Source organism: Drosophila teissieri, chromosome 3R, assembly GCF_016746235.2.
Source record: "Drosophila teissieri strain GT53w chromosome 3R, Prin_Dtei_1.1, whole genome shotgun sequence".
Taxonomy (NCBI): Eukaryota; Metazoa; Arthropoda; class Insecta; order Diptera; family Drosophilidae; genus Drosophila; species Drosophila teissieri.
This window is the reverse complement of record NC_053032.1, coordinates 13,416,514-13,443,115: the sequence shown is the minus strand read 5'-3', so window position 1 is coordinate 13,443,115 and position 26,602 is coordinate 13,416,514. Positions and strand designations below refer to the sequence as shown.

Here is a 26,602-nt window from a genome sequence, read left to right as displayed (position 1 = left end):
GTTGTAAATTTTATTTGTTTTTTAATGTCCCGTACTTATCAAAAAAGCTTAGCTTGTGGTAATCTTAGCGGGGCGTTTAAAGTTTAGGGGATGCTGGCCAAGTAGTCCTTGATGGAGGCGGGGTCCAGGCGCTGGAATCCGTTCTGATCGCAGATTCCGATTTCAATGTTGTCGGCAGTCATTTTTCCCTCAAATCCTTCTTTTAGAGTGAGGATGGCGGTGTGAACAGCGTCGTCTAGCTCCAGATCTTCGCTGTAGCTGCAGGTGTGTGAAAATATGATTTGACTTTCCACTATGTTCGGTGTACTATTATTGGTACTTACCGCTTCTCCAGGAAGGTTTTGCCGTTGACTGCGTTCTTGCCCATGGCAGTGGCCTTCCAGGCGAAGTAGGCGCCCGAAGGATCGGATTGGTAGAGATACGGACGGTCATTGTCCCAGCCGCAGATCAGTAAGGAAACTCCGAAGGGACGAACGCCACTGTTGGTGGGATTGTATACGATTACCTAGGGGATTCAAAGTGGAGGACAGCTCGCACACTTACCCGGACTGAGTGTACTCCTGCATGAGCGTGGCCACGCGCTGCACCAGCTGTGACACTGGAATAGGCTCCTTGTAGGTCAGGTAATAGGTTTGCGCGATCTTGCGGGCCTGCTTGACCAGCAGACGGTAGTCCGGACCCATTCCCGAGTACACCATGCCAATGTGCTTGTAGATCATCTCCACGCGATGCACACTGTGCTCCTCATACAGCGGCGACTTGTGTTTGTTCTCTGTGGCAATGACGACGCCATTGGAAGCTGCATCCGAAAAGAGGGTGTTAGCTGAATGCCCACGACTGGCTGCACTGCATACTAACCCATAATGCCCACGGAGGGAGCTCCGCCGGATACGGCCGCCAATGCATACTCCAGTTGGACGAGTTTTCCCGAAGGACTGCAAACGTTAGAAAATTTTACTTATTGCCCAGTCATGGCGGCAGGTTAAGTTGCGCCGGGTGAATGGGATGTTTCCCGCGGGTTATAGCGCTGTTCTCACCTGAACGTGGTCAACGAGAAGCTGTAGCGTTCGGTAGCCATATTTCCTGGGCCTCAAATGCAGTGATTTGATGTGTAAAATAAAAAAGCCGACTTACTTTGCACAGAAACAAAAATGACACAGCAATTGGGCGGCAGTGTGACCGAATGTTGAATGCCAAAAATAGTACAGCTCGATCATGGCCTGAACATCTGGCCACACTTTTGGGGGTTCCAAACTTCCAAAATTCAAAATTATTTTTGATTTTTGTTTGGATTTTGTACGGTTGCTTACTTTTATTTTATTTTTACGTCATTTCTAAGCTAACTAATTTCTATTTGAGTTTATGCCGCATAAGTTTTTCTTTTGGTGTCGCCCAAGACTGGATTTCTGAGTGAATCTAGTTGGGCAGTGTGAACACTTGAAGGGCTTCTCTCCCGTGTGCACCAGCAAGTGTTCCCTATGATCTCCGCTCCTTGCAAAGCGCTTAGAGCAGTGGGAACACTTAAAAGGCAGTTCCCCCGTGTGCGTTCGCAAGTGTATTTGAAGATTTGATTTGGCCATATAGGTCTTCGAGCAGTGGGAACACGCGAAGGGGTTTTTTCCAGTATGGTCTCGCAGATGCACCTGAAGTTGCGAATGCAACTTAAATTCCTTCGAACAGTAGGAACACTTAAGGGGCTTCTCTCCAGTATGATCTCGCAAATGGACCTGAAGATGCGAACGATGTTTGAAATTCTTCGAACAGTGGGTACACTTAAAGGGCCGTTCTCCCGTGTGAACTACCTGGTGGTCCTTAAGGTGTGTCTTCCTAAAAAATGATTTCGAGCACTCGGCACACTTAAACGTTCGCTCTCTTGTATGGGAACGTACGTGGATTTGAAAAAGTGACCTCATTGCAAAGGTGGCTGAGCACTGGGAACACTTCAGGGGCTCTTTTCCAGCGTGCTCAAGCAAGTGCAGTTGAAAAGTGGAGTTGCTTGCAAAGGTCTCTGAGCAATGAGAACACTCGTACGGATTTTCTCCCGCGTGCACTCGCAGATGAATTTGCAAACTTGCCTTCTGTGCAAAAGTCTTCGTGCACTGGGTACACTTAAAGGATCCTTCAGCATGTGTTAGCAAGTGCTTTTGAAGAATTGACTTGAGCTTAAAGCTCTTCGAGCAGTGGGAACACTCAAAGGGCCGTGCCTCCATATGCGTTCGCAAGTGTTCCTGGAGATGCGAATTGGATTTGAATGCCTTTGGGCAGTGCGCACATATAAAGGGTCGTTCTCCTGTGTGCGCACGCAAGTGTTCCTGAAAATTTGATTTCCGCGCAAAAGATGTTGAGCACTGGGTACACTTAAACGGCCGCTCGCCAGTGTGCACTATCATGTGTGTGTGAAGTGAAGATTTCACTGTAAATGATGCAGAGCACTGGGAACAGGAGAACGGCCTTTCTCCTGTGTGTATTCGCAAATGTTGTTTGAGCGATGTATTCAGGATGAAAGTCTTTGAGCAGTGGGGACACTTAAAGGGTCGGTTTTCGGCGTGTATAAGCAAGTGCCGCTTATAATGTGAGCTGCTACCAAAACTCTTGAAGCAGTGGGAACACTCGAACGGCCGTTCTCCTGCATGAATTCGCAAGTGCGTTTGCAGGTTTTCTTTTCTTGTAAACGCCTTTTGGCAATGGGTACACTTAAATGTATCTGTGCGATTTCGCAAGAGGCGCTTCTGTCCTTTTTTGGATTTACAAGCCTTCAGCTTCATCGGTGTTTTTTGGGGTATGCTTTTAGCTGGCTCAAAATCGATGTCATAATTACAAGCTTCTTCGATCTTTATTTCACTTTCGGGCTGTTCGATGTCGCAGTCAGAAATTGAGCACGATTGTTCCTCGAATGAGTCTTCTTCGAGTGGTTCGTTCTTCACGGGGCATTGGTCTACGATCGCCAAATCCATTCTTCTAAAAACTAGAAGGATTAGAGTCATCTTCAATTCGATTTCAGACTACTTACGGATAACTTTATGCGCTCCTAAGTCGATTAGATTGCTTAAATTCTAGAGAGTCGCCTTACAATAAAAGTGTAAGACCATCAACATAAATATCATAACGTTGTTTGTACATAAAGGGCTTTCCTGAAACTGATTAGGCCCTTGCTTCACTAGCTAAAGCTCCTAAAGTTAGCACAATAAACTTCTCAGTCTCCGTATTTTAATTCAATAAATTTAGTGGTTTTAATTTAAGTGAAAAGGTTTAAAAATTCAAAATGTATCACGGTGACCAATATTATATTTGGTATATTTTAAGAAGGAGTTGAGCCTCTCTTGGAAGTCGTTTTCGCACCGGTACAGCTCTGGTCACACTGTTCCCATCTGTAAAAGAAAACAGAACGCTCCGGCGTTAAGAAAATAATTAAAAATTCATCCCCACAGGAATATGGTTCGTGGAGCTCTCCGAGGTGGCCGCCCCATGCGCGGCGGCATACGTCCGCCGTTCAAAAAGACATTCGTGCCCCGCCACCCATTCGATTTGACCCTGGCGGAGGTCTTTTTTCCCAAAGTGCCATCCGCCGGCGCCGTTGACGATTCTGCTTTGACTGCGGTAAATCAATAAAGCACATGCGTATCCAAGGGGATTTCAATGGGATTACACTTGGCATTTCAGGCGCTGCTGAAGCGTAACCAGGACTTGAGCCCCACTCCCAGCGAGCAGACTGCCATTGGGAATCTAGTGACCAAGGTGCAGGCTGTCCTAGACAATCTGGTGGTTGCACCCGGTGATCTGACCACTTGTGTAAGTACATCACACCTGTCTTTGTTATTTGCATGTATAGAGTGCTCTGGTTATTCCACAGCAACTGGAGGAGGTGCGTCAGGTTGGTTCCTTTAAGAAGGGCACCATTCTGACCGGCAACAATGTGGCCGACGTGGTGGTTATCCTCAAAACGCTGCCCACCAAGGAGTCCGTTGACGCGCTGGCCAAAAAAGTCGAGGCCGACCTGAAGGCCAGCATGAAGACTGAAGTTCTGACCAAGGGCGATCAGCACACCGTACAGATCCATGAGCGCGGCTTCGACATCGCCAACGTGCATGCCAAGGTGCGCATTTTGATCGCCACCTTGCCGCAGAATCTGCGCAAGCTGGAGCCGGAGATACATTTGGATCACAAGCTGATGCAGAGCCATCTGGCTGCCATCCGCCACACGCGCTGGTTCGAGGAAAATGCCCACCACTCCTCGATAAAGGTGCTCATTCGTATTCTCAAGGATCTCACCAGGCGCTTCGACGCCTTTTCGCCATTGTCGGCCTGGATGTTGGATCTTATCGCCCATCTGGCCATCATGAACAACCCATCGCGTCAGGCACTGCCCATTAATCTGGCCTTCCGTCGCGTCTTTCAGCTGCTCTCCGCCGGGCTATTCCTGCCCGGCTCGGCTGGCATCACGGATCCCACCGAGCCTGGACACATTCGGGTGCACACTGCCATGACATTGGAGCAGCAGGATGTGTGCTGCTACACGTCACAGACGCTGCTCCGCGTGCTGGCCCACGGCGGATACAAACACATTTTAGGCCTGGAGGGCAACACCAGCATTGTGCGCGAAATGTCCGTCTGGAACGGCGTGTGCGTGTCCCCTCTAACCGCTGTCTACGAGAAGCCAACGGACAAAAAGGAGGGCGACCTCGAGGAGGACATCGAGATGATCGAGAATGAAAACGAAGATGAAGGCAGCGACGATGGAGCCGAGTAATGCAGCTCCAGCTATTCATTTACAATTGTATTTAAATTCCACATCATGTACTTTTTCAAAACCCATGATTCAATTAATTATGCTACTCCCATATATGGGTTCATCCTCACCAATTTTGTCTGCCAATTCCTTGCCGACTATGTCCAGGTAAGCCTCCGCTGTCAGACCGCTGGGTTCGCTAACTTTAATGGCCATATCTGCCAATTGCAACCTACAACCTTTTTTGAGACTCCTAGCTGCCACAATGGATTTGCCCAGTTTATTTCGGCAGGGCAGCTCGCAGGGTAGAATGGTTTTATACTCAACATCCTTAAGAGCTGCCTCCAGTTCGCGGCCTCCATTTAATATTTGATATATTTTCTTAGGAGACAACGAGACTGAAGAGAGTTCAAAGTTCGAGATTGCTGCAGTTAGAGCTTTCAATTCCTGGGGCTCAAGGGAGCAGCGATGGTCGGAGCCCTTCTGACTCTTGTCCAGCGTAAAGTGACGCTCCAATATGCGTGCTCCTAGCAGTACAGCGGCCTGGCTAACGACCACTCCAAGCTCATGACCCGAGTACCCAATTACCACATCGGGAAAACGTCTACTAAAAACGGATATCAACTGCAAGTTGCAATCTTCGGGTGCAGTCGGGTACGATGAAACGCAGTGCATTAGAGCGTAGTTCTGTTTTCCTGACTCCATCATAGTGTGCACAATCCTCTCCACTGTTTGCATGGTCTGCATTCCGGTGGAGATTACCAGTGGCAAGTCCAAACTGGCGGCTTTTTTGAGAAGCGGAAAGTTGTTTGCATCTCCGGACCCAATTTTAATAAAAGGAACATTAAGGTCAGCCAGGAACTCCAACGATCTCTGTTAAAAAATAACATATATTGAATGATAAATCCCTTTTTTGGATGATTTATAGTTAATATTACTCTTTGGATGTATACTATTCCAATACGTAATTTTAAATTGCTACTAAAACACCATCTTTTTATAAATGAAATCAGTTAAATTCTCGTTTTTTCCACGTCATGGTTCTGTTTTTACATTAAAAACTTCAATTTCTTCATTTTACAATGGTTTAAATAAAACTTCCAGCAAATCACATTCTAAAAATTAGGTATTCAGTATAATAATCAAAAAATATCAACCTCATCCATGGCGGAAGCCGTAAAGTCCACATTTAGCTCCTTGCAGTAGGCCTGCAGCTGGAGATACTGATCCTTGGAGAACTCCAGGTACTCCTTGTGCTCTCCGTAGGTTTTTCCCCAGGCGTGATCGCTGATATATTCGCGATTTAGAGCGGATCGCGTAAACTTGGCTGGCAAATCGGATTTCTGAAACTTAACGCAGTGGCATCCGGCCTTCTTGGCCTCCCAGATCATTTTCTTTGCTGTTTCCACGCAGCCCTGATGGTTTTGGCCAATTTCCGCTATAACATAGACAGCATTAACTTCTTTTTGGCTTATAATATCGTTCAACAGCATTTTAGTTAAATTGAAACCCGCCTATTAAACAGTTAATTAAATGATTAACGGGCGTAGTCAGGAAATGCATCGAGTTGATTATCGATAACAAAACATAGGAACATTTTTGTACAAAAAGTTTTCATTGGCATTATTGTTTGCCATTATACTTCTTTTAATATTATATTAAGGTTTTTGAGACTTTAAGGAAACTTGAACATTTTTGAACATTATTCATGTGACTTGTTATTCCCATAGGGAAAAACAATAGGTAAATTATACCAAGTTCGGTAATCCAACATTCCTATTGACTTTAGCGTTTGAATTTTAAATGAATTTAAAATTTCCGCCCATTCCCTAAAAAATCGAATAGACTCAGCAAAGGCGTCTATCTCCCACCTCTAGTTCCCAGTTAGTCATGCCCGGGCGTGCGTAAGTGCGAGCGGGATGGTTAGTCTGCACCTGGTCAGGGCTGCCACTGGACAGAAATTGAATATCTGGTCAACCCAGGACGCCATGCGTTTAAATCGATTACTAACAGAGGGACAAAATTTGAAGCTCGAGATTTGCGAGCGACTATAGGGTCAAACAGAATTAAAATAAAAAAGTAGAGCTGTTGCTATGGATTGCAAATCGCGTTTACGGAAAAAACGGAATATTAAGTCAACGACGTTATCGATTACGCGCTATCTCAGCCTGTAATCGATTAGATAAGATGGCGTCTATTATCTGGCCAGATCCACGCCTTCCGTCGGTGTGGCACCACTGGCCAGATGCACACTTGCCATCCCGCTTGCACCCACGCAACATCGTACGAAGGAATTTTCATACCAGTTAGCTGTGAAAAGTATTTAGCAGAAATAGGTTTGGGAAACTAGAGATTTCGAGGATATTTCGGAGCTACCAACCATCGTTCGCGGCAACCTCGACACCCAACAGCAGCAGTAGTGCACCAGATCAACACTTCCCGACGCAAACATGGGCGACGTGATGAATATCGACAGCATAATATCGCGACTTCTCGAGGTGCGTGGGGCACGGCCAGGCAAAAACGTACAGCTCTCGGAGGGCGAAATTCGGGGACTCTGCTTGAAGTCGCGCGAGATCTTCCTATCGCAGCCCATTCTGCTTGAGCTGGAGGCGCCGCTGAAGATCTGCGGCGACATCCATGGACAGTACTACGATCTGTTGCGCCTGTTCGAGTACGGCGGCTTTCCGCCAGAGTCGAATTACCTGTTCCTGGGGGACTACGTCGATCGCGGCAAGCAGTCGCTGGAGACCATCTGCCTGCTGCTCGCCTACAAGATCAAATACTCTGAGAACTTCTTCCTGCTGCGCGGCAACCACGAGTGCGCCAGCATCAATCGCATATACGGATTCTATGACGAGTGCAAGCGTCGCTACAGCATCAAGTTGTGGAAGACATTCACGGACTGCTTCAACTGCCTGCCGGTGGCGGCCATTGTCGATGAGAAGATCTTCTGCTGCCACGGCGGCCTCAGTCCCGATTTGACATCCATGGAGCAGATCCGTCGCATTATGCGGCCCACCGATGTGCCCGACCAGGGCCTGCTGTGCGATCTCCTGTGGTCCGATCCAGATAAGGATACCATGGGTTGGGGCGAAAACGACCGCGGCGTTAGCTTCACCTTCGGCGCCGAGGTGGTGGCCAAGTTTTTGCAGAAGCACGAGTTCGATCTCATCTGCCGAGCCCATCAGGTCGTCGAGGATGGGTACGAGTTCTTTGCCAAACGCATGCTGGTCACCCTGTTCTCGGCGCCCAACTACTGTGGCGAGTTCGACAACGCCGGCGCCATGATGTCCGTGGACGACACGCTGATGTGCTCGTTCCAGATCCTTAAGCCAGCTGACAAGCGTAAAAAGTAATATCAAACACATGCAGCACCAAGAGCAGTCTTTTTCTATCTAAAACAGATCAATAAGAAACCCAACCAAGATACAAAACAAAAACACAACAAGAAAAACAAATACAAAAAACCAAAACATCCACAACAATCAGAAATAAAATGCTTTGAAACAACACATTAAATGATGCATGAAACGTAAGTGTGGGCTGCTGACGCAGTGAAATCAACTAGTGAATCACACTCTCACCCCAACCTTATCTCTGTTCTTGGTCACTTTTATCATCGGCAGCCAGGGCGATTCAAAATCCACAAGAAAATCCCTCAGCAATTCGGACAGCCAGCAAATGCATGCATGCATGGAGTAGCAGCGATTCACGATCAAAGGACATCCCCTGGGTCCCTTCCAGCAGATGAATGCAGTCTTTCCTTCCACCCCCATTGAGATTTAAATCGCAATTACAAACACATTGACAAATACCATGATTAAAAGCCACATATTTATTTTTAATAGCCCCCGCATATATACTTATATGTATATCTACCGACCAACCATACACCCACGCACACACACTTGTACACACATTTCAACACCAGCGTTTATAGGTTTTGTCCAAAATATACACACTAGGTAATCAGGTCCATACGAGCAGAGCACCCAGCATTATATTGGACTAGATGTACTTGATGGACTGGAGAAGTGTGACTGGACCTCAGTCGGTCACAAAGCATACAGATACAGAAAAGGGGGCCCTGTAGCGCTCTTTGGCCTTAAGAGTAGAAAGCGAAGCAAAACAAAACGAGAAACAAAAATCGAAGAAGGGAAATCGTTGAACAGACGAGCAGGAGGTGGAGGCGAACGCTTGCCAAGAAGTGAATTATAAACACTAAGTTTCGACCTTGAATCAGTTTTTTGTTCGTCCACATGGCGGCCCGATCAAATGGGCGCCAGAGGAATATCCGCACGAGAATCAAAGGAATTTATTAGTTTGCCCCGAAAACTCCTTTCCGCCTTCCATTCATCAGCTATCCCGTCATTTTAAGAATGTGTTTTTTAAAAATTAACTATTATTAATATGTATTATCAATAATCCTTTGTATTAATAAACAAATGATATAAAATGTGTATGAATTATGAAACTGATTTCAATAAACATTTGAAAAATCCATAATTCGCATTCGCTGCATATCTTGTATTTCGCTTTATTTACATGTACACTTGGGAAAATACTTAACATTTCTTCTAATAGATGCGTTCTAATGGCATGTCTGCTGATTTTTGGTGTGAGCCTGCGAGCTGCTGTCATCTGAGATCTACTCGCTGGAGCCACTGGCTTCAGCTTGGACGGTTGGGCTGGGCTGTGCGGCCTCCTCGCTGGCCACCACCGCTTTCTCCTCAATCTGGCAGGCCTCCACCACAGCGGTTACCTCCGCAACGGCGTCCGAACTTTCCCCGGGTTTCTCAGCGCCCAGCTCGCCGTTCTCCTGCTGCTCCGCCGCCTCAGTGGGCTCGGCCACGGTCTCAGGCTGCTCCGGTGCGACCACTTCACTGGGGGCCACTGGCTGATGGCCCTGAAGCACCTCCGGATTGATGCTGTTGATGATGGCACGCAGCCGCTGGATCTCCTCGTTGGCCAGCTGCAGGTCCTGCTGCAGGCGCTCGTACTTGTCGTGCTGGTGGCGCACCACACCAATGTGGTTCCGGATGTACTCCATGGGATTCTCCGGCCGCTCCTTGATCACGCGTATGAAGATCTTGGTCAGCGAGTCCAGGACGCTGCCGCGCTCCAGGTAGCGCCGGATCTCGTCGCGCTTCGGGTCAATGGGCTGCGTCATCGCGGGAAATTCGTGGTTAGCAAGCGGGGCAGTCGGGTTTTGGGCAAAAGCTCACCTTAAAGGACATCTTTGCAAAATGGAGATGTGCGGTGTGACCGTGGCCGGAACTTCGAAATATACCACAGTCAAGCCCCCTTGCACTATCACAACCAGGGCTGCATGCTGGCGTCAAACGGAACTAGTTCGGTTCACATTTAAAATAGAAATTTTAAATATTTAAATAAAGGGTTTTTACATATTTTGGTTTGCTTTTAGATTTTTGGAAAGTGGGCGGTTTATTTTACTCAGCACTAAAAAATAAATATATTTTATAACACTCCTATTACCGTATTGTACTTATTCTTAGTTAAAATCATAGAAGTAAATTATTGTTTTTCTTTGTTATATTTAAAACTCTTATCATAATAATATCATATATTGTTATATATTTAAAACTTAGGAAATGTCTCCACAATCTATAAGTTTAATTGTCATTAGTCTAAATAACATCCTCTAATAAAATATAATTTGGTTCGTTAAACTTTCGAAAATCACATTATAAGCCATTAAACCATAACTTAGAATCCAGTTATTAACATTTTAAAAGCATTCAAAACTCGAAAATTTCGGAATTTTCGAAATCTGCGACTAAGCACATTCTGCGCATGTCCCACAACGGAATCTCTCACATGTACATGCCCAATTTCGTTGCACTGGATACAGCAATTGTGCAAACATTTTTCGAGTCAAACTGACTGGGAATAATTAAATCCAATGATGCACACATTCGAGAACACCTTCATCCGGGGACCTTCGCCGTCCTACTCCGACGATGCCAACTCGGAGAACGCGCTGTCCGTGACCCTGCCCATCGGAGGAGTCGTTCCGGACTTGGACTTCTGTCGCGACGACTCGAAGACGGACACGGGCGACTACTTCGACGAGAAGTACAACAGCGACAGCTGCTCGCGACTGCATCCCGGCCACCAGGGACGCAACACGTTCGCCTTCTGGACCATTGTGGTACTGCTCCTGGTGCTGACCGTGGGCAATCTCATCTTGACGCTCACCATTGTGGGTGTGCTTCGCTTGGGAAAAGGTGTCCAGGGCATGGAGGTGATTCCCGAGGTGGATGTGGTCAAGTTCTACGGCTCCACGGACTTGGAGCGGGTGCAGACCAACTCGTTTGGCCAGATTCACGGCTTCTCAGATGTCCCGGTGACCATCAGCAGTGATGCCGGCGACGGGGAAGGCGGCGTCCACGTGCGCGTCTTCCGCAATGGCAATGGAGCCGCTAACGAGCGCGATAGGATTGTCCTGAACCGGGAAGGCATCCTCGTGCAGGCCACGAATTTGTTTGAGGTCAAGGACCCGGTCGACAAGCAGCCCATTTTCACCACCCACCGTCCGCAGTACAACATTCCGGGCGGAGTGGAGGCATTGCAGGCAAAGGTGGTGAGTGCCAGCGGCATCGTGAGTCCCATCGACGAGTCCTTGGTGCTGGAGAGCGACGGACGCATGGCCATAAGGGGATCCGAGGGCGTGTACTTCGATGGGGCCAGCGTTGATGTGCAGGCCGAACACCACGTCCTAATAAACTCCACGCAGGGCGCCACCATCCTGGAGGCGGGCACGGGGATCTTTCTGGACATGGACCGCATTCCCATCGTCAGCTCCGAGCTGGGACTACGCACGGGCAGTGTGCAGTACAAGATTTGCGCTTGCATGCCGCATGGAACACTCTTCCGGATCGCCATACCAAGGGTGCACAACGGGCCCAAGATAACCTGCGCCCACTTCAGCGGCAAGGACGATCCCTGCGAGGTCAACTAAGTGCGGTCAGAAATAAAGAGAAACGTTGCGATTATCGTATCCCTAAAACAAATGTTACGTAGCACTTTTTATTTTCGAGGAAATGTACACGATTTGATAGAGTATAATGTGAAAACCGATTCTAAACTTGCATTGCAATGCGAAGGATGATCCATTTTGGGCGCGGGGCGGGGCGGGGCGAGATGATGTGGTGTCGTTTAGCTTTGAAAACTAAAAACTTGCGTTTGGCCAGATATAATACAGAGATGGCATTGAATTTGCGGGATGAGAATGTACACAATGAGGTGGGCGAGAGGCAATTCAAATCAAGAATGTTAACGGATAGAGGATTAGCGCGCGGGTTAGCCTGCATCCGGATGGGGTACCCTAAACACCCGGAGGCGTTGGCGGTGTTGAAAGCGGCGGCTTAGCGAGCTGGTGGCGGGTCTTTGACGAGCTGGGAATTACGCCTGCCAGATTGTCCGGCACCATGCTAAGAAGCTCAGCTTCACTTAGATGCGCCAAACGGCCTTTGCTCTTCGGCTTCGATGCTGCAAGGAATCGTTGATATCATTGCCAATTGTTATTTGGGAAAGCAGGTGACGTACCAAATGAACTGGTTGTGGTTATTGCGTCCTCGGGATTGTACTCCTCGTCTCCCTCACCAGCATTGGAAGGCAGATCAGTCTTGTCCTTGATGCTGGCCAGGATCTTTGAAAGATTTGGCGGTATTGATATGGCGGATAGCACATTAGATGAGGACGCAGATCCCTGCAAAAAGCGACAAGGCATATGAATAAGAGAAATATATAAGCCAACTGTGGTCGGCACTTACTGTGGGCTCCACTTTAAGCAGGCCGGCAATTTCCATTTGTTGCGCGGCTATTTGTTTGTTGATTTCATTCACCTGCCGTTCAAGATCGTTTGGTTTCCTTGGAGCAGTCGGCACCAGTTCGTCGTCGGAGCCACCGGGCGAGTAGGGTTCATCGGCATCGTTCGGCACCGGTGGCAGTGGCACCACCATTGGGGCAGCTGAAGAAACCAAGCATTAACAACAGCCTTTTGCGGATGATTTCGTTGGAAACTTACTTTTCTGCAGCTTAGCAATTGGCGCCTTGATGATGGCATCGATATCGAACTCATCATCCTTGGAGCTGGTGGAGTGAGTGCTTGTCTTGCGCTTGGGACTGCTCTGCCCCGTGTACAAGGTCGTGCTGCGGGATTTCTGCAAAGGGGAATATTATTTCATACCGACATTAAATAATATGATATGGCGCTTACCTTGGCCACTTTGCTACTTGTGGCGGGAACCGGAGAAGGCACAGATGGAGTCGATGGCGGAGCCTCTGCAGGTCGCTTGGTGAGACAGCGCACGATGATACCAAGCAGCGTGTTGGGTCTTTGGGCTTCGTCGTAGAAGGGTACCGGCTCCGCGGTCTGCAGCGCTGGTGGCAACTTATCGCCGCTGCCCAAGGGGAATATATAGAAGTCTCGAATCTGATCCGAGTCCACACCCAAGACGCCCAGCCGCTGACGCGAGTCCAGGTATTCGAAGAAGAGATCAAACTTAAAGGTTTCGCTGGGCGAGGCGGGGAATATGTTCACAATGACAACTTCCTTTGTGGGACTCTTCTTTAGCTTCTTGATATATTCCCAGACATTTACGCGGGTTATGCGGCCGATTACGTCCATCTGACTTGGCATCAGGTTACCTAGTTGATGACAGTTGCCCTGCACGGGGTACATAACGATTTCGAAGTCGGCCAAATCGATCATCTTTAGTGTACCGGACCACAGTGAACTCGTGGTCAGGCCTTGCACGTAGCGGGAGTAGTTATCCATTGGCTCCGGTGCTTTCAAAGAACTTGGAAGCGTTGGAAGTGGCTTGGGTGACGGCTTTGGTTTGCCCAGATTCGCCGCCTGCTCGACTGTTTTCTCGGAATCCAGAATTTGATCAACCAAGTTGTAAGCACTCGCCTCTGTTTTCTTTTCCGCAATCTTTTTGGGCACCGGCGATTGGTCGTTTTCGTCTCTCTTTTTCGGCAAGGGTGAGGGAACGACCTCATCCCTTTCCCTGCTCTGTTTCTCGCGCGACCGATGCTCACGCTCTCCTCCGCCTGACTCTCCTTCGTTGTAGTGCCTGCGATGGCGCTTATCGACGCTTCGACCCCGACTATTGGAACGACTCCGACTCCGTTTTCGGTGATGATGCTTGTGGCTCTTGTGTCGCTTTTCCTTTGATGACCCCGACTTTTCCCTCGATGTGGAACGTTCCAGTGTGGAGGTATCCGGATCTGTTACCAGTGACGTCTGTATTGTGTCCGCCGTAGATGGTTCATTAACGTCCTCTTCGGGCAGCGTGACATCCACTTTAGTGGCGATTACCTCCTCTCCCTTGTGGGTTTTCACCACATAATTTTGGGCACATGCCAACATGTCCAGCTCGGATTTCTTGATCATGTCCAACTGGTGGCGATTTTCCTCCTCACGCCACTTGGCCAACTCTTGGCTGGCCAGCTGCTCGGGCGTCATCCGCACCAACTGCTTGGGCTCCACTTGTTTGGCACAAATCTTTTCGAAAAGCGTCCGGTTCTTGCGATCCTTTATGTTGAACATAAGTGACCGATACTTGGCCTTGTACTTGGCTCCCACGTCTCGTCCAAACGAGTTGAACATTTCCAGTTCCACGCTCTTCACGAACTGATCGACCTCAAGGACTGTCAGCCACTGAGTCGGTGCCTGGCCTGAGCTCTCCTCGGCGGCCTGGGCTTCTTTGATTCTCGCTAGCAGTTGCTCCCTGAGGGATCGCCGGATGCCGATTCGAACTGGTTCGGGTTTGCCTGCGCTTCGATTGGGGACTGGCGCCTGTACTGGGGGTGTTGTCTTCTCTTTATCCCTTTTGGCCAATGGGCGCACGGAAGAGATTCCTAGTGGGTTTGCCTGAACAGTGGTGGTTTGCGGATGTGACAATTTGACAGCAATTTCAAGCGGCTTTTTTGCGACTGCTAGCGCGGCGGGTTCAACAGCGGAGGTGGCTTCCGGCGCCCGTTTCAGCGGACGCTTCTCTGCGTCGATGGACTGAACGGTTCCCGAGGGCAGCACCTCGAAGGTGGGATTCTCCTGTAGCCATTTTCGAAACTGGTGTGCGGAAGGGGCTAAGTGCCCGGTGATTATTCGTCCACTTTTACGCTCAAAAACATTAATCTGTAAGCAAAGTATGTAAATTAGTTGGTTAAAAAGTTCAAATAAATACTCCTTTGTTGCATACCCTTTCCACCTTTGACACAGAGTCCGCTTGTCTCAACACGTCCTCAAACAAGTCCTTCTTCTTGTTTTTCTTGGCCTCCAGGGAGTTGTTCAGCGGAGATTGAGCGTTAGCATTCTGTGCCAATGGACTATCCGGACCTTTGGTTGCTGCATGTGCTTGAATTGCGCTTTGCGCGTACTTCCGTATACACTCTTCGCCACAATAAACGGAAGAGGGGCTTGCCGGTCGCTTGCAGACTACACATAACGTCTCTGAAATGCGGTTGCCAGGAGATGGGCCCAATCTGATAAAGTTCAGCTGCTGCTGCTGGTGAGGGATTGTAGCGGCTGGGAATTTCTTGGCCGGCTTAACCATATGGATGCGCATGGGGGAACTGGCCACAGTTACACCCATCGGCAGTGTTCTTCTGGGAGTCGAATGAGTCGTAACCTGGACCAGTTCTGCAGTCGAAGTTAGTACTTTGGTTTCAATCGGCCTCTCCTCAGTTTGAGCAGTTGGTCTGGTGACCAACATGTCTGTTATTCGTGGTTGGCTCTATAACGACAACTAATCAATAAAAACATACTTAATGTTTATTATTTAACTTTACCCTCTCCTCCTGCCTTTTAACGCATTTGGGACACTTCCAGTCGATGCCCTTGTTTTCCATATCAGTGCCCATAGCCTTGGTCACCCCCACGCATGTTCCGTGGAACCAATCCTCGCACAAGTCGCAGCAGATCATAAACCGATTGTTGTGTGGCTGACGACAAACACACCAGAGCCTAAACAAAACAAATAAATGGTTTAAAATAATCGCACAAATTCGCATCTAATAAAAACCCATATTAAAACTTACTTGTTGGGGTCATCGTCATCTTCCTGAGACTCTGAAGCGTCGGGATCATTGTTCTGACTTGTATCAAGCTTTTTTGATCTTCTGGGTGCCGTTGAACGTCTGGCCAGCGACGGCTCTCTAGGGTTGGGTCGTTTCGGTCCACTTCCGGACTGGCTGTCATTGCTTAGACTGCTAGCATTGAGCAGCTGATTAATGCTTGCGTCCAGCGAAGATTCACTAAAGGACAGATTGCCTGCATCACTGTTGCTGGTCGTAGCCATTCCCGGGGCTGCAGGAAACTGTGCTCGTCGCTTGGCCCGCGTGGTGGGCGCTTCAATGGGAGGCAGGTATATGACCCGACCGTTGCCGCGCACAACCTTTGCTGAGGGGGGCAGGGAGGTTGCCACGCTCCTTGAGGGTGTACTGCAGGCAATGGGCAATGAGGTCATCGATTGTGCGGGCTCTGCAAGACTTGCATTAGGCAGTAGGTTGGTCTGTGCCTGTATAGGGGAAATCTAGTTAGCTAACAAAATCAATGAACAGGAAGTTCTACACTTGCCTGTACTTGCGGCAGGCCAACAGGCAATGAGACGATGGCATCCAGGGTTCCCGGCTCTGTGCTGGCCAGTACTTGCTTAACCACCTCGGCCTCGAACTGTTTGTCTTCCTCGATAAGTCCGACCACGTGCTGGAGGAAATCCGCTGTAATCTCATCCTCGTCCGCCGTATCCATTATATCATTTGGATCTGCCACAGCTGGATTTCCTACTCCTTGCATCTCTGTAACCGGAAAACTTTGCGTAGGCAAGGACACTGGTGGCGGATCTAGATCCGCCGCTGTACTTTCCAACATTTTAACCAGTTTCGGTATATCCTCGTCCGCATTTACTACCGGCTGCTCCACAAGGGTGGACTTTAGTAGCTCATCCTGCACAATCGAGTTGATCAGATCCAGCTGCTTGTCATTTTCTGCTGCCAGCTCGGAGGAACTCTGGTGGGTCTCGATTACTATTTGGGCGGGCAGTTTATGCGACTGAGCTGTGTCCACACCGATGGGCATAAAACCCTTGGATGGCGTATGAGCTTGGGCAGGAACAGGAACCACAATCGGCGACATCTGCTGGTTGTAACTCGATCTCGGCGTGCTTGGCGACATGACGGCCCGGTGTCGGAGTGGATCTGGCGATGATTTTGTGGTCGCATTGTTATTCTCACCCAACAGGGTGTTGAGATTGGTAAACACTCCTTTGGGACTGGCCATATTCTTGTTGATGATAATCTCTTTAACTTCTTGTGGCGAGTTTACGATCCTTCCCAATTGCACGGCAGGCATACGACGAACACTGGAATTTGCCGGTGGCGTTGGCAGTGGAGGTTTTTTGACGGGCAGGGATTGATGTGTGGGCCGGATTTTGAGAAACGAAGTGCTTGGAAGACCTCTGCCCAGGGCAATAACTGTGGGCGCTGCTTTTGTGGCAGGCAACTGAATTATTTGGCCGATTTGCGGCGCCTTCGGCTCTAAAATTTCCTTGCGTTTTTTCAGCTCGGGGAAGTGCTGTTGCGTAGAGGGTGGCGGAGGCAGAGGCTTCATTGGTTTGGTTTGAGCTTGCCTGACCACCTTTCTAACGCGCTTCCTTTTGTTCGGATTGCGTCCACTGCTATGCCTCATATCGAAGTCCATGTCACTGTCTCTGTCGTTGTCTGATTCCTGGAAATCATCGCTCTCGTCACTCATTTCCTCCGTATCGTAGGACTTATCTGCATTTTCCTCTTCGCCGGGATCCGAGCTTTGGGCGTCATCATCATCTTCGATGTATTCCTGCACAGGAGCAATCACCTTGACTGGAGCGCGAGTGGGCCGCGGCCTGGCATTAACCGAATTGCTCGCTATAATCTCTGGCTTCTGCCTTGGCAGTGGTGACTGGATGGGCTTGCGGATCAGCTGCACCTTGGTTTGCAGCTGCGCTGCCTGCTGAACTTGGTGGGGCTTGACGGGCAGTCTCTGGATCTTGACCTGCACCGGGCTGAAGGGAATGGCCTGGACTCGTTTTTTGGCATTGATGAGTTTCACACTGCCCGGTGCTTGCATTATGATTTTGCGGCTTTGAGCCTGCATTTCCATGGCCATCTTCTCGGCCCGCTTGTGGTTCTTTAGCTGCTCTGGCGAGGTAAACGGGGTGTAATTGTGGTCATTGCGGATAACTTCCATTAGAGCGTCCGTTTCTGCAGTCCTTTTGTAGACGGAAACTCCGGCAAGCTCTGTAAGTAGAATGCAATTGAGTTAAAGCTAAAGTGCGTTTACTTTCGTTGTGGTCTAAATAATGCCTTTATTTCGCTTAATCATTTGGACCACATCGATGTACGTTATTTACTCAGTGCATTTTTCACAACCATATCAGCCGTGCTGTCCGCATAGAACTGCTCCACTCGCAGGCCTACGATTTGTGGACGCTCCTTGGGTCTGCGTCGCTTTCGCTTTTTGATGGCCTTGGGCTTGCGGCCAACTCGCCTGCGTGTGCGCGGGGCATCGGCTTCCGTCTCCGTGGAGTCACTATTGTGGTCGTCGCCGGTGTTGTGGTTCTCCTCGTCCAGTTCATCCATCTCACTGGCATCATCGCCACCACTTTGGCTGCCATTGTCACTGTCCAGCTCCGAGTCCGTGGCGGTGTCCATGAAGTTCGCAAGCTCCTCCAGCCGCTCGGCTTCCTCCTGGTCTACCATGCTCGGCGTGGGCGAGGTAATCCGCACCACGCTAATAGTGGAAATCGATTTTTCCTCTGTAAGAAACCCATGTCAGTTTGGGCGCAAGTGGATTTATGACATTATGGCTTAATAGCTTTACCCATGATGTTCCCGATTGCGCGCTCGTCGAAGGAGATTCCGTTTTTGCTGTAGACCACAACCAGGTTGGAGTCGGCTTCGGCTGCCGCCGGCCGGGCGCTGGGCGCCTCCGTAAACACAGAACTGGACATGGCGCCAACTGCTCGTGATCCCCGCTAGCGGCGCATTGGAGTCGGCGGCCCACACAGCGTGTACTTTATTAGCTTGGAACAGAACAACGACTCATTTGTTGTTGCATCCGCCGCGTTGTGACGCCGACATTGAAATTGGATAGTAGATTGAAAAGGGTCACTGGGGTGCGTTGGACCGATACTTAATACTGGTGATGCTCTACTAGCTGCTCCCACAAGCTGGCTGTTCTGTAGTTGAGATTCGAGAGCAGAATCCGTTGCTGTTTCTCTTTAAAATGCAAATTTTCCTCAATTATGAAAATAAAATTTGCAATAAAAGCCACTTCTAGCGTGACCAGACTTGGGAATGCTAGCGATGCCTTCAGTTATCGATAGTTTCGTGCTTCTCTCTACAGAACTAGTTTCAACTTTTAGTTCATTTTTAACAAATGTTGATCTCTGTTTATATAGGGTAATCCTTTGTATTATCCATTTTCAGGATAAGGAAAATCGCAATAAATATAAATGAAATGAGCTAAAGCTTAAAATTCTTAGAGACCATAACTAAAAAATTAAACTCAAGATCGCTGAACAATTCATTTAAGCTGAATTTTTTCGAGTTCAGTTGTCGGTCATACTGTTGCGAAAACAGAAAACAAAAAACACAGATAAACCCCATATAATTTACTGCCTTTGTTAGCCCGGCCATTGGCTATTATCAGCTAATCTTACTTGCTTGAGCACTCATTGTTGTCCAGAGCGCCAGTTAAACTTTGTCCTCCGTAGCAACACCATGGCCGCCTTTCAGATGGGATCGGGTCACGCAGTGCCCATGAGTCTGTTCCGGAACAACAGGAATCGTGCCGGTAAAGCCATCCTCAAGGAGCTGCTGCCGGGCCTCAAGTTCGACGATGGCAACCTACTGGTGCTCCTCGAGGGCGGCAAGGACCAGAGCGTGTACAACACGGACGTAGACTACGTGTTCCGGCAGGAGTCCTATTTCCAGTACTTGTTTGGTGTCAAGGAGCCGGGCTGCTACGGTATCCTAACCATCGATGTGAAGACTGGTGCCCAGAAGAGTGTTCTCTTTGTTCCCCGCTTTCCCGATGAGTACGGGACCTGGATGGGAGAACTGCTCGGCTTGCAGGAGTTTAAAGCCATGTATGAGGTGGACGAGGTGTTTTATGTCGACGAAATGAATGTTTATCTGGAGGGGGCGTCGCCCAAGCTGATACTCACATTAAGCGGCACCAACAGCGATAGTGGGCTCACCCTCCAGCCGCCCGACTTTGCTGGCAAGGAAAAGTATGTGACTGACTGCGATCTGCTCTATCCCATCCTCTCTGAGTGCCGGGTGATCAAGTCGCCCGAAGAGATCGAGGTGCTACGCTACGTGGCCAAGGTTTCCTCGGACGCCCACATCAAGGTGATGAGATTTATGCGACCTGGTCGCATGGAATTTGAGGGCGAATCCCTGTTCCTGCACCACGCCTACTCCGTGGGCGGCTGCCGGCACGCCTCCTACACCTGCATCTGCGGCAGCGGAACGAACTCCTCGATTTTGCACTATGGACACGCGGGCGCTCCCAACAGCAAGCCCGTCCAGGACGGCGATCTCTGCTTGTTCGACATGGGAGCCAACTATTGTGGATATGCGGCAGACATTACTTGCACGTTCCCGGCCAATGGGAAATTTACCGACGATCAGAAGTTCATCTACAATGCCGTGCTGGATGCCCGCAATGCGGTCACGGAGTCGGCCAGAGACGGAGTCTCCTGGGTGGACATGCACAAGTTGGCGGGCCGGGTGTTGCTGCAGCGCCTGAAGGAGGGCGGCATGCTCAAGGGCGATGTGGAGGAGATGCTCGAGGCAGGTGTTTCTGGCGTCTTCCAGCCGCATGGTCTCGGCCACTTGATCGGTCTGGATGTACATGATGTGGGCGGCTACCTGCCCAAGGAGCCGAAGCGCCCCGCTGAACCTTGGCTGAGTAAGCTGCGCTTTGCCCGCGTCCTTAGGGCGGGCATGTATGTTACAATCGAACCCGGCTGCTACTTTATTAACTGGCTGATGGACCGCGCACTGGCCGATCCGGACATTGCTAAATACATTAACGTAGAGATGTTTAATCGCTTCCGCAATTTCGGAGGTGTGCGCATCGAGGACGATGTGCTAATCACGAAGACTGGAGTGGAGAACTTTGCGATCGTGCCGCGTACGGTAGAGGATATCGAGGCAACCATGACCTGTAAATTTGATTCACCGGTTTAGAGCTTGCACAATATTTCCCACACTTAAACATATGTAATATACTGTATCATAATCAAATTATTGAATACCTAATAAATACATAAGGTCTCATCAATTGGCAATTTTTTATGTGAAACTTTAAAACAATACTTTAGTTATATATTCCTACTTCTTCGCCATGAGATTTATTCTGCATTGGCTATCTGGAAAAGATAAGCGGTTTTTGCTGATACACAACTTGTTGAATTTCGATTCACATCAACTACTGATATCAACTTTCGCGTTATTTATTGGTCGACAGTGTTAACAGAGTAAACGAGACAGCGGCCTGGCTAAGCGTGAAACAGTCAAGTCTCCAAGCGGAATATAATTCTATTTACAAGCCGAATGTGGCGCAGAGTGCCATCGATTGATTTTTGTCGATCCGGACTACATGTACTTTTTGGCATGTCCGTTTCGCTGCTGCTGCTTTAAGTGGCTGTGGGCGATGCCATTCTGGGCCAGAGGTGCCGGTGTCTCGCTGTTGCCATCGCCACCGCTGCCTTGCTGAACCGCCTCAATAACCTCAACGGCGCTGCGTCGTGGGAACCACCCGCGAATGGGACCCTTGCGTTGCCGCTTCTTGTCGCCAGCTAGCTCTTGCTCGGAAAGCACTCGCTCACCAAACAGCCAGTGGTTGCGGAAGCGGGTGACCTTAATCATGTCGTTGGGTCGCAGGCTGATGCGTGGCTCATCGGAGCAGGGAGCGGCAACACAAACTCGCCATCCCTGAGAGAAGATCGGCAGCCAGCGACCAGTCACTGGCCCTATGCATCTGAAGGTGCGGGTTCGAGCTCGTTTCTCCTCCTTTTGCGCTAGTTGCTCGCGCTGCAAATGGTACACGTTAATCTGCACTCTTTGACAACCATATCCAATACTCACCGTCAATGTATACTGATCACAACCCTCCGCCACAGGCCACTCAATGCCATCTCCCTGCTTTTGGCACTCGTCGTTGAATACCAGTCGTAAATTTGCGCGCCATCCCAAATCATAGGGATATAGGAACTCGTCGTCGCAGTCGGCATTCCTATAACGGCGGTAAATGGCCTTCTCCACTATCCAGATCTCTATGCCGGTCTGGTTGTTGACAATCGTCTTTAGCTGAATGAACAGCAGCATGCTCAGGCCAATGACTACACCGATGGCCAGGCCCATGCCCAGGATGCACATGATGATGCTGAGCAGCGTGAACTGTACGCTGGCCAAGTGCGCCAGTCCGTGGGTGAGATAGTAGTAGCGGTATATGCCCCGCCAGAAGGAGCAGCACAGCACCACGGTGCCCTGCAGGCTGCCCAGGATGGAGAAGAGCAGGAAGTATGTGAAGTACGCGTGGTTGGCCCAGCCAACGCAGTGATTGATCCACGGGCAGTGGTGGTCCATCTTCTTGACGCAGCGATCACCTAAGTTGGATAAAGTATAGACATGTGAATTTAGAAAAAATAATTTTCAGTAGCTTATTATAAATTCTTCTGCAAATTGTTTTATTCTTTTTGCGCGATTTGAGAACTTACACTTGCGGCAATGATGGGAGCGTGGCGCTTTGTACCCCTCGCACTTTTTGCAGTACTGCAGGAACTGAGCGTCCTTGGGATCCTGCCAAAATTTAAATTCATTAAAATACAGAGCGAAAGAAAACGAGCATATTATTCGTGATTTATGCGCTTTTCCCGAAACAGCCAGGTACAACAAAACCTAACGACGCACAGCTCATTAAGTGACCACCTCCCATTGCCCGTGGGCCACCCAACTAGCCCAGCTAATCCGCCCCTCTTGCGTCTGGGCTCGCCTACAAAACATTTATGCAAATTCTAGTAATTGCATTACGGACTTTGGGCCCCGTAGAGTGCGTTCGCGTGCAGGGCCCGCCTGGCCGTGAGGAGTCGCCGCTAATAAATTATATTTGGGTCGCACCACTGCCGGACAAAATGAATGGCAGTCGAAAAACGTTACAGCCGGCGGTGGCCCTTGCACGACAACTATGTTGGGTTAGTCCGTTGGGACCGGATTCTTTAAAGTAAATTGCAGCGTTTAATTGGCGAGGATTATGCGATAAGCAGTCACACACGCCAATGGGCCGGGTTGGCCCATTTGTCTGGCCTGGAAATCGGACATGGAGACCCCGTTGAGACCGAAAACAGAGGCAGAAAACTCGGCACCTACTCTTCGGACGCTAAACAATTGCTTCCGCTTTGGAATGACGATGCACAAAGGGACGGAAAAACCACCCCCGGACTAAGTACTTTGGCAGTTCGTGACAGGTCAACAGTTTTTCGGGCCAAATGGTGGGAATTATCAATGGTAACAGGTGTCTCGAACTAGGTGGAGGCGGTTGACAGGTCTTCGTGTCACAACAAATGTTTCTGCACCATTCCGTTTTCCGTGGCGTTCTGGTTCTCCGTTACCTTGGGATGCCACCGTTTTGGCATCAGTCCGGGACCTGTCAACGTGGCCATGACGTAATTGAATGTGGCCAGCGTGGAAAGGAGCAGGAACAGGGCCTGGTGGGCGAATCCAGCGAATGATTCATTTGGCGGCCACCACATCGAGTTCATGTAGAGCGTCGTCAGCGTTATGCACTTGATGATGCCTGTAAGCAAAGAGGTAGATAAACATTAGTGTGATTCATGCACAACAATATGATACACGTAGTTGGAGGGACCTAGCCCTGTTTTTGTTTGGAAGGGGGTGACTTTGGTGGCCATGCTTCGTTTGGCAATTGCGTGTGGAGGAAATAAGGGTCATTTATTTAGTTTATTGTCGCTTTTCGAGTTGATTAGCCGGCACCACGGTCCAGTAATAAGTAATTTCGTCGGTTCTCTGACTGATTCCGAGTCCTTTTTGGAGAGCAGCAACAAGCGACCGGCGTCTAATAAAGCCATTATGCCGAGAACAATTGTATATCAGTTCGATATCGTAGTGGTCCGGAAGTCTTATGCCGTCTGACCCGCCGACAGCCAAACGGGCGATTTGCACGCCATGTTTGGTGGCTCCGTGAAATTCCCGATAGGCTCCAAGGACTAGGGTTACCCGGGCAATAAAAGAGCAAACGACACACAACTAAAACGCAATTAGCACGACACATTAAGCAAATTAAATGTCCCTTGTGGGTGGACAACCGATTGGAACTCCCCGTTTGGTGTGGGTGCTTGGATTGCATATGAAACTCGATATGGCGCACTCATAGCCTGGAGTGGGGCGTGTCCAGTGCAAGTGCCGCCCACGTAATTGGATCCCATACTACAAGCAGTCCTTTGACTTCACTTTCACCAGTGTACATATTGCAAATTTTATCCATCCCACGGATCCACATAATAGCTCCTCTTATCACCAGTTTGGCAAACACTTACTAAGGGCGGCAATGGGGCCCCAGTGCAGGAACCGCCGGAAGCCGGATATTTCAGCACTCATAATTTATGTATTCTCGCGTTGGCGTCTAAATTGGTAATGACCAAAAGGTAAACAACTAAGGTAGCCAAACAGCGATAGCGATAACCAAACTAATCGATACAAAATGCTATCAGTGTGACCGTGCTGCAACTACTACAAAAACCTCAAAGATAACTATCTGAAGCACTAATTCAAAATAGAGTGGAACGCAACTGGTTACTAGTAATAAAAATATATGGATAATAGCAATAAATATGGTATAACAAACAATACCTATTTGTAGACATACTATAACTAATTAATAAATCGAAAGGAATGGTATGGTATTTCTTTTTCATATTACCACAGATAAGTTAAATATATTTTAAGTATATTTTCAATTACATTCCATTATAGACTCTATTTGTTGGCCACGATCTCAAACTTGATGCCGTGCTCGTGCTTCTCCAGCTCGCTGATGAGGCTGGTACCCCGGAAGGCCGCTCCGGGCGGCAGGACTCCACCGGATCCGGGCATCTTGTCGCTTTCGTTGAGGATGGTTTTCGCCGTGGAGAGCAGTGCGACGCAGGTGGATCCATAGCCGGGATTGGGTCCCTCAATCTTCACGGTCAATGTCTTTGTGGGCGGAGAGGTGTACTGATCAGTGCTCTCAGCTAGTTTCTCGGAGTTGGGCCAGCCTGTGGCCTTCATGGTCATCCTGAAGAAGGAGCGCTCCATCCTGGCCTCACTGGGACCTTCACGGGAAGCCATTCCACCGGAGAAGACGCTGGGGTACTTCAGCAGCAGCTGGCGGCCAAAGGAGAACTTGGACATAATGCCAATGACCATGGCGAATAGCACGACAACGCTGGCCGCGAACCACGAGGGATACGTCATGTAGGCCTGCATCTGAATGGGTCGCTTCTTCTCCAATTCGTAAAGGAAACGCTGCGATCGCATCACCACCGAGCGATCTGTTTCAGGGAAAGGCAGGATCACCTTGTTGTCCACCTCCGCGGCACGGGAAAGCGGCGATCTTGACTTAAGAGCCGGCTGGAACTTGGGAAGGCGCTCGGGGAACAATTTTCGGCGGATGGCCACTGACTCACTCCGGTTGGCGATAGCGTGTATGGCGCTCTCCCAGGTGCCGGTGTTCAGGGCAGCACTGCCCGTTCCCTTGGTACCGCCCTTGACCCCCATGTGGACAAAGTTCTCCACCGAGTTGACAACTCCGTCGAAGTTCTTCTCTACGAAGGTGACTCCCATGTCGGCGGGAATAGAATCAAAGCCGCACGCACTGATCACGTACACGCCACGCTCTTTGGCGAGATCATGGTAGCGCAGCTGCATAGTTTCCATGTATTGTGGCTCTCCGCTTACGTCTACGTGATGTGTTCCCGCCTCGATGCAAGCCTTGACCACTCTCTCGCCGAAGAACCGATATGGTCCCGCCGTATTGACCACAATACGGCAGCGTTTGGCCATCTCCAGCAGCGACGCCTCGTTGTTCACGTCCGCGATGACGATGGGTGTTTGGGAGAGGTCCGTCTTGGACTTTGCACCCATCTCCCGGAGCACCGACTGCAGCTTTTCCTGGTTGCGACCGGCGATGCCCCATTGCAGGCCCTTCAGCACGCTGACAGCCTCGAAGACGGTGTACTTTCCGGTAAACCCGGAGGCCCCGAAGATTATGGCATCCAGTTTCTTGGCCGCCATTTCAGAGTTCACAGATATGCGATTATTATGAGTTGACTAGAAATGTCTTATCAGTACCGTACTGAATGGTAACTCGTCTGCTCTGAGCGACTAGCGAAATATTAATAATGTTAATCGCGCGGTATAAAAGCTGTATTTATTGGAGCTTGTTGCGTTGTGACTCCGCAAAACTGAATCGAACAGTTGAAGATTGATTGCAGATAACAACAAGTGGTTTGTTTACACGGTAACTCTGCCAGTAAAGTTGGGTTAAAATATTTTCATCAGAAACTGCTGAATATGAAAATTTTAATATAGATCTTATTAGTTTCAATTCTTTATAATATTTAATTTATAATATTTAATTTTCCTTAACTGAAATGGCTAGTTCTTGAATTACTACGCATAAACGCCGCCCTTGATACCCAACTTGATAATCGATGATTTTTTAGACCGATATTTTTTCTGCCAGTTTAAATATTTGAACTAAATGAAGTAAAGTCCCGTTAAAATGGAGAAAAAATA

At 49.1% G+C, this 26,602-nt stretch overlaps 11 protein-coding genes across 14 annotated transcripts; 4 read left to right on the top strand and 7 right to left on the bottom strand.

Annotated features, from left to right (window-relative positions):
• Positions 1–4: 4 nt before the first annotated feature.
• Positions 5–1,196, bottom strand: LOC122621581 (proteasome subunit alpha type-2). Its single transcript, XM_043799494.1, has 5 exons — positions 1,038–1,196; positions 859–935; positions 544–799; positions 324–479; positions 5–258 (listed from the first exon to the last, which is right to left on the bottom strand). Exons 1-5 carry the CDS (start codon positions 1,076–1,078, stop codon positions 84–86), a joined length of 705 nt encoding a protein of 234 aa, XP_043655429.1. The 5' UTR covers positions 1,079–1,196; the 3' UTR covers positions 5–83.
• Positions 1,197–1,310: 114 nt separating this feature from the next.
• Positions 1,311–3,126, bottom strand: LOC122621577 (zinc finger protein OZF). 4 transcript variants are annotated; one of them, XM_043799490.1, is made up of 3 exons: positions 3,011–3,126; positions 1,803–2,958; positions 1,311–1,727 (listed from the first exon to the last, which is right to left on the bottom strand). In XM_043799490.1, exons 2-3 carry the CDS (start codon positions 2,952–2,954, stop codon positions 1,344–1,346), a joined length of 1,536 nt encoding a protein of 511 aa, XP_043655425.1. In that variant the 5' UTR covers positions 2,955–2,958; positions 3,011–3,126; the 3' UTR covers positions 1,311–1,343. The 4 variants fall into 4 exon arrangements, with proteins under 4 accessions (XP_043655425.1, XP_043655421.1, XP_043655422.1 ...); XM_043799486.1 differs by having other exon boundaries at positions 1,311–2,958; XM_043799487.1 differs by having other exon boundaries at positions 1,311–2,955; positions 3,011–3,082.
• Positions 3,127–3,347: 221 nt separating this feature from the next.
• On the top strand, positions 3,348–4,860 carry LOC122619475 (interleukin enhancer-binding factor 2 homolog). Its single transcript, XM_043796445.1, has 3 exons — positions 3,348–3,597; positions 3,661–3,789; positions 3,851–4,860. The coding sequence occupies exons 1-3, from the start codon at positions 3,433–3,435 to the stop codon at positions 4,745–4,747; spliced, it is 1,191 nt and encodes a 396-aa protein (XP_043652380.1). The 5' UTR covers positions 3,348–3,432; the 3' UTR covers positions 4,748–4,860.
• Positions 4,817–6,231, bottom strand: LOC122619478 (sialic acid synthase). Its single transcript, XM_043796448.1, has 2 exons — positions 5,884–6,231; positions 4,817–5,599 (listed from the first exon to the last, which is right to left on the bottom strand). Exons 1-2 carry the CDS (start codon positions 6,217–6,219, stop codon positions 4,817–4,819), a joined length of 1,119 nt encoding a protein of 372 aa, XP_043652383.1. The 5' UTR covers positions 6,220–6,231.
• A 725-nt stretch (positions 6,232–6,956) lies between these two features.
• On the top strand, positions 6,957–8,574 carry LOC122619476 (serine/threonine-protein phosphatase alpha-2 isoform). The gene is made up of 2 exons (XM_043796446.1): positions 6,957–8,261; positions 8,356–8,574. Exon 1 carries the CDS (start codon positions 7,177–7,179, stop codon positions 8,083–8,085), a length of 909 nt encoding a protein of 302 aa, XP_043652381.1. The 5' UTR covers positions 6,957–7,176; the 3' UTR covers positions 8,086–8,261; positions 8,356–8,574.
• Positions 8,575–9,235: 661 nt separating this feature from the next.
• Positions 9,236–10,061, bottom strand: LOC122619477 (c-Myc-binding protein homolog). The gene is made up of 2 exons (XM_043796447.1): positions 9,955–10,061; positions 9,236–9,890 (listed from the first exon to the last, which is right to left on the bottom strand). Exons 1-2 carry the CDS (start codon positions 9,964–9,966, stop codon positions 9,378–9,380), a joined length of 525 nt encoding a protein of 174 aa, XP_043652382.1. The 5' UTR covers positions 9,967–10,061; the 3' UTR covers positions 9,236–9,377.
• Positions 10,062–10,483: 422 nt separating this feature from the next.
• On the top strand, positions 10,484–11,743 carry LOC122622347. Its single transcript, XM_043800734.1, has one exon. The coding sequence runs from the start codon at positions 10,653–10,655 to the stop codon at positions 11,709–11,711; it is 1,059 nt and encodes a 352-aa protein (XP_043656669.1). The 5' UTR covers positions 10,484–10,652; the 3' UTR covers positions 11,712–11,743.
• LOC122622344 (death-inducer obliterator 1) lies at positions 11,743–19,097 on the bottom strand. The gene is made up of 11 exons (XM_043800731.1): positions 18,618–19,097; positions 18,148–18,552; positions 16,335–18,034; positions 15,797–16,275; positions 15,548–15,722; positions 14,959–15,492; positions 12,972–14,894; positions 12,780–12,915; positions 12,526–12,722; positions 12,299–12,461; positions 11,743–12,241 (listed from the first exon to the last, which is right to left on the bottom strand). The coding sequence occupies exons 1-11, from the start codon at positions 18,745–18,747 to the stop codon at positions 12,078–12,080; spliced, it is 6,006 nt and encodes a 2,001-aa protein (XP_043656666.1). The 5' UTR covers positions 18,748–19,097; the 3' UTR covers positions 11,743–12,077.
• Positions 19,098–19,270: 173 nt separating this feature from the next.
• On the top strand, positions 19,271–21,089 carry LOC122622345 (xaa-Pro dipeptidase). The gene has a single exon (XM_043800732.1). The coding sequence runs from the start codon at positions 19,520–19,522 to the stop codon at positions 20,993–20,995; it is 1,476 nt and encodes a 491-aa protein (XP_043656667.1). The 5' UTR covers positions 19,271–19,519; the 3' UTR covers positions 20,996–21,089.
• An 87-nt stretch (positions 21,090–21,176) lies between these two features.
• LOC122622346 (palmitoyltransferase ZDHHC6) lies at positions 21,177–24,518 on the bottom strand. Its single transcript, XM_043800733.1, has 5 exons — positions 24,364–24,518; positions 23,419–23,603; positions 22,528–22,609; positions 21,896–22,416; positions 21,177–21,841 (listed from the first exon to the last, which is right to left on the bottom strand). The coding sequence occupies exons 1-5, from the start codon at positions 24,422–24,424 to the stop codon at positions 21,404–21,406; spliced, it is 1,287 nt and encodes a 428-aa protein (XP_043656668.1). The 5' UTR covers positions 24,425–24,518; the 3' UTR covers positions 21,177–21,403.
• A 211-nt stretch (positions 24,519–24,729) lies between these two features.
• Positions 24,730–26,296, bottom strand: LOC122620560 (saccharopine dehydrogenase-like oxidoreductase). Its single transcript, XM_043798078.1, has one exon. It carries the CDS (start codon positions 26,096–26,098, stop codon positions 24,803–24,805), a length of 1,296 nt encoding a protein of 431 aa, XP_043654013.1. The 5' UTR covers positions 26,099–26,296; the 3' UTR covers positions 24,730–24,802.
• Positions 26,297–26,602: the final 306 nt, after the last annotated feature.

Excerpts from the sequence above, each read along its gene's own strand:
- LOC122621581 (XM_043799494.1), bottom strand. The coding sequence starts at position 1,078 with ATGGCTACCGAACGCTACAGCTTCTCGTTGACCACGTTCAG. Across the intron at positions 936-1,037 it reads TTCTCGTTGACCACGTTCAG|TCCTTCGGGAAAACTCGTCC; the intron begins GTGAGAACAGCG and ends TAACGTTTGCAG. Across the intron at positions 800-858 it reads TCCCTCCGTGGGCATTATGG|CTTCCAATGGCGTCGTCATT; the intron begins GTTAGTATGCAG and ends TTTCGGATGCAG.
- LOC122621577 (XM_043799486.1), bottom strand. The coding sequence starts at position 2,954 with ATGGATTTGGCGATCGTAGACCAATGCCCCGTGAAGAACGAACCACTC.
- LOC122619475 (XM_043796445.1), top strand. The coding sequence starts at position 3,433 with ATGGTTCGTGGAGCTCTCCGAGGTGGCCGCCCCATGCGCGGCGGCATA. Across the intron at positions 3,598-3,660 it reads ACGATTCTGCTTTGACTGCG|GCGCTGCTGAAGCGTAACCA; the intron begins GTAAATCAATAA and ends TTGGCATTTCAG. Across the intron at positions 3,790-3,850 it reads CCGGTGATCTGACCACTTGT|CAACTGGAGGAGGTGCGTCA; the intron begins GTAAGTACATCA and ends GTTATTCCACAG.
- LOC122619478 (XM_043796448.1), bottom strand. The coding sequence starts at position 6,219 with ATGCTGTTGAACGATATTATAAGCCAAAAAGAAGTTAATGCTGTCTAT. Across the intron at positions 5,600-5,883 it reads CGGCTTCCGCCATGGATGAG|AGATCGTTGGAGTTCCTGGC; the intron begins GTTGATATTTTT and ends ATTTTTTAACAG.
- LOC122619476 (XM_043796446.1), top strand. The coding sequence starts at position 7,177 with ATGGGCGACGTGATGAATATCGACAGCATAATATCGCGACTTCTCGAG.
- LOC122622347 (XM_043800734.1), top strand. The coding sequence starts at position 10,653 with ATGATGCACACATTCGAGAACACCTTCATCCGGGGACCTTCGCCGTCC.
- LOC122622344 (XM_043800731.1), bottom strand. The coding sequence starts at position 18,747 with ATGTCCAGTTCTGTGTTTACGGAGGCGCCCAGCGCCCGGCCGGCGGCA. Across the intron at positions 12,723-12,779 it reads AATTGCTAAGCTGCAGAAAA|CTGCCCCAATGGTGGTGCCA; the intron begins GTAAGTTTCCAA and ends TGGTTTCTTCAG. Across the intron at positions 12,462-12,525 it reads TGCTTAAAGTGGAGCCCACA|GGATCTGCGTCCTCATCTAA; the intron begins GTAAGTGCCGAC and ends CGCTTTTTGCAG.
- LOC122622345 (XM_043800732.1), top strand. The coding sequence starts at position 19,520 with ATGGCCGCCTTTCAGATGGGATCGGGTCACGCAGTGCCCATGAGTCTG.
- LOC122622346 (XM_043800733.1), bottom strand. The coding sequence starts at position 24,424 with ATGAGTGCTGAAATATCCGGCTTCCGGCGGTTCCTGCACTGGGGCCCC. Across the intron at positions 23,604-24,363 it reads GGGCCCCATTGCCGCCCTTA|GCATCATCAAGTGCATAACG; the intron begins GTAAGTGTTTGC and ends CTTTGCTTACAG. Across the intron at positions 22,417-22,527 it reads CTCCCATCATTGCCGCAAGT|GTGATCGCTGCGTCAAGAAG; the intron begins GTAAGTTCTCAA and ends TATCCAACTTAG.
- LOC122620560 (XM_043798078.1), bottom strand. The coding sequence starts at position 26,098 with ATGGCGGCCAAGAAACTGGATGCCATAATCTTCGGGGCCTCCGGGTTT.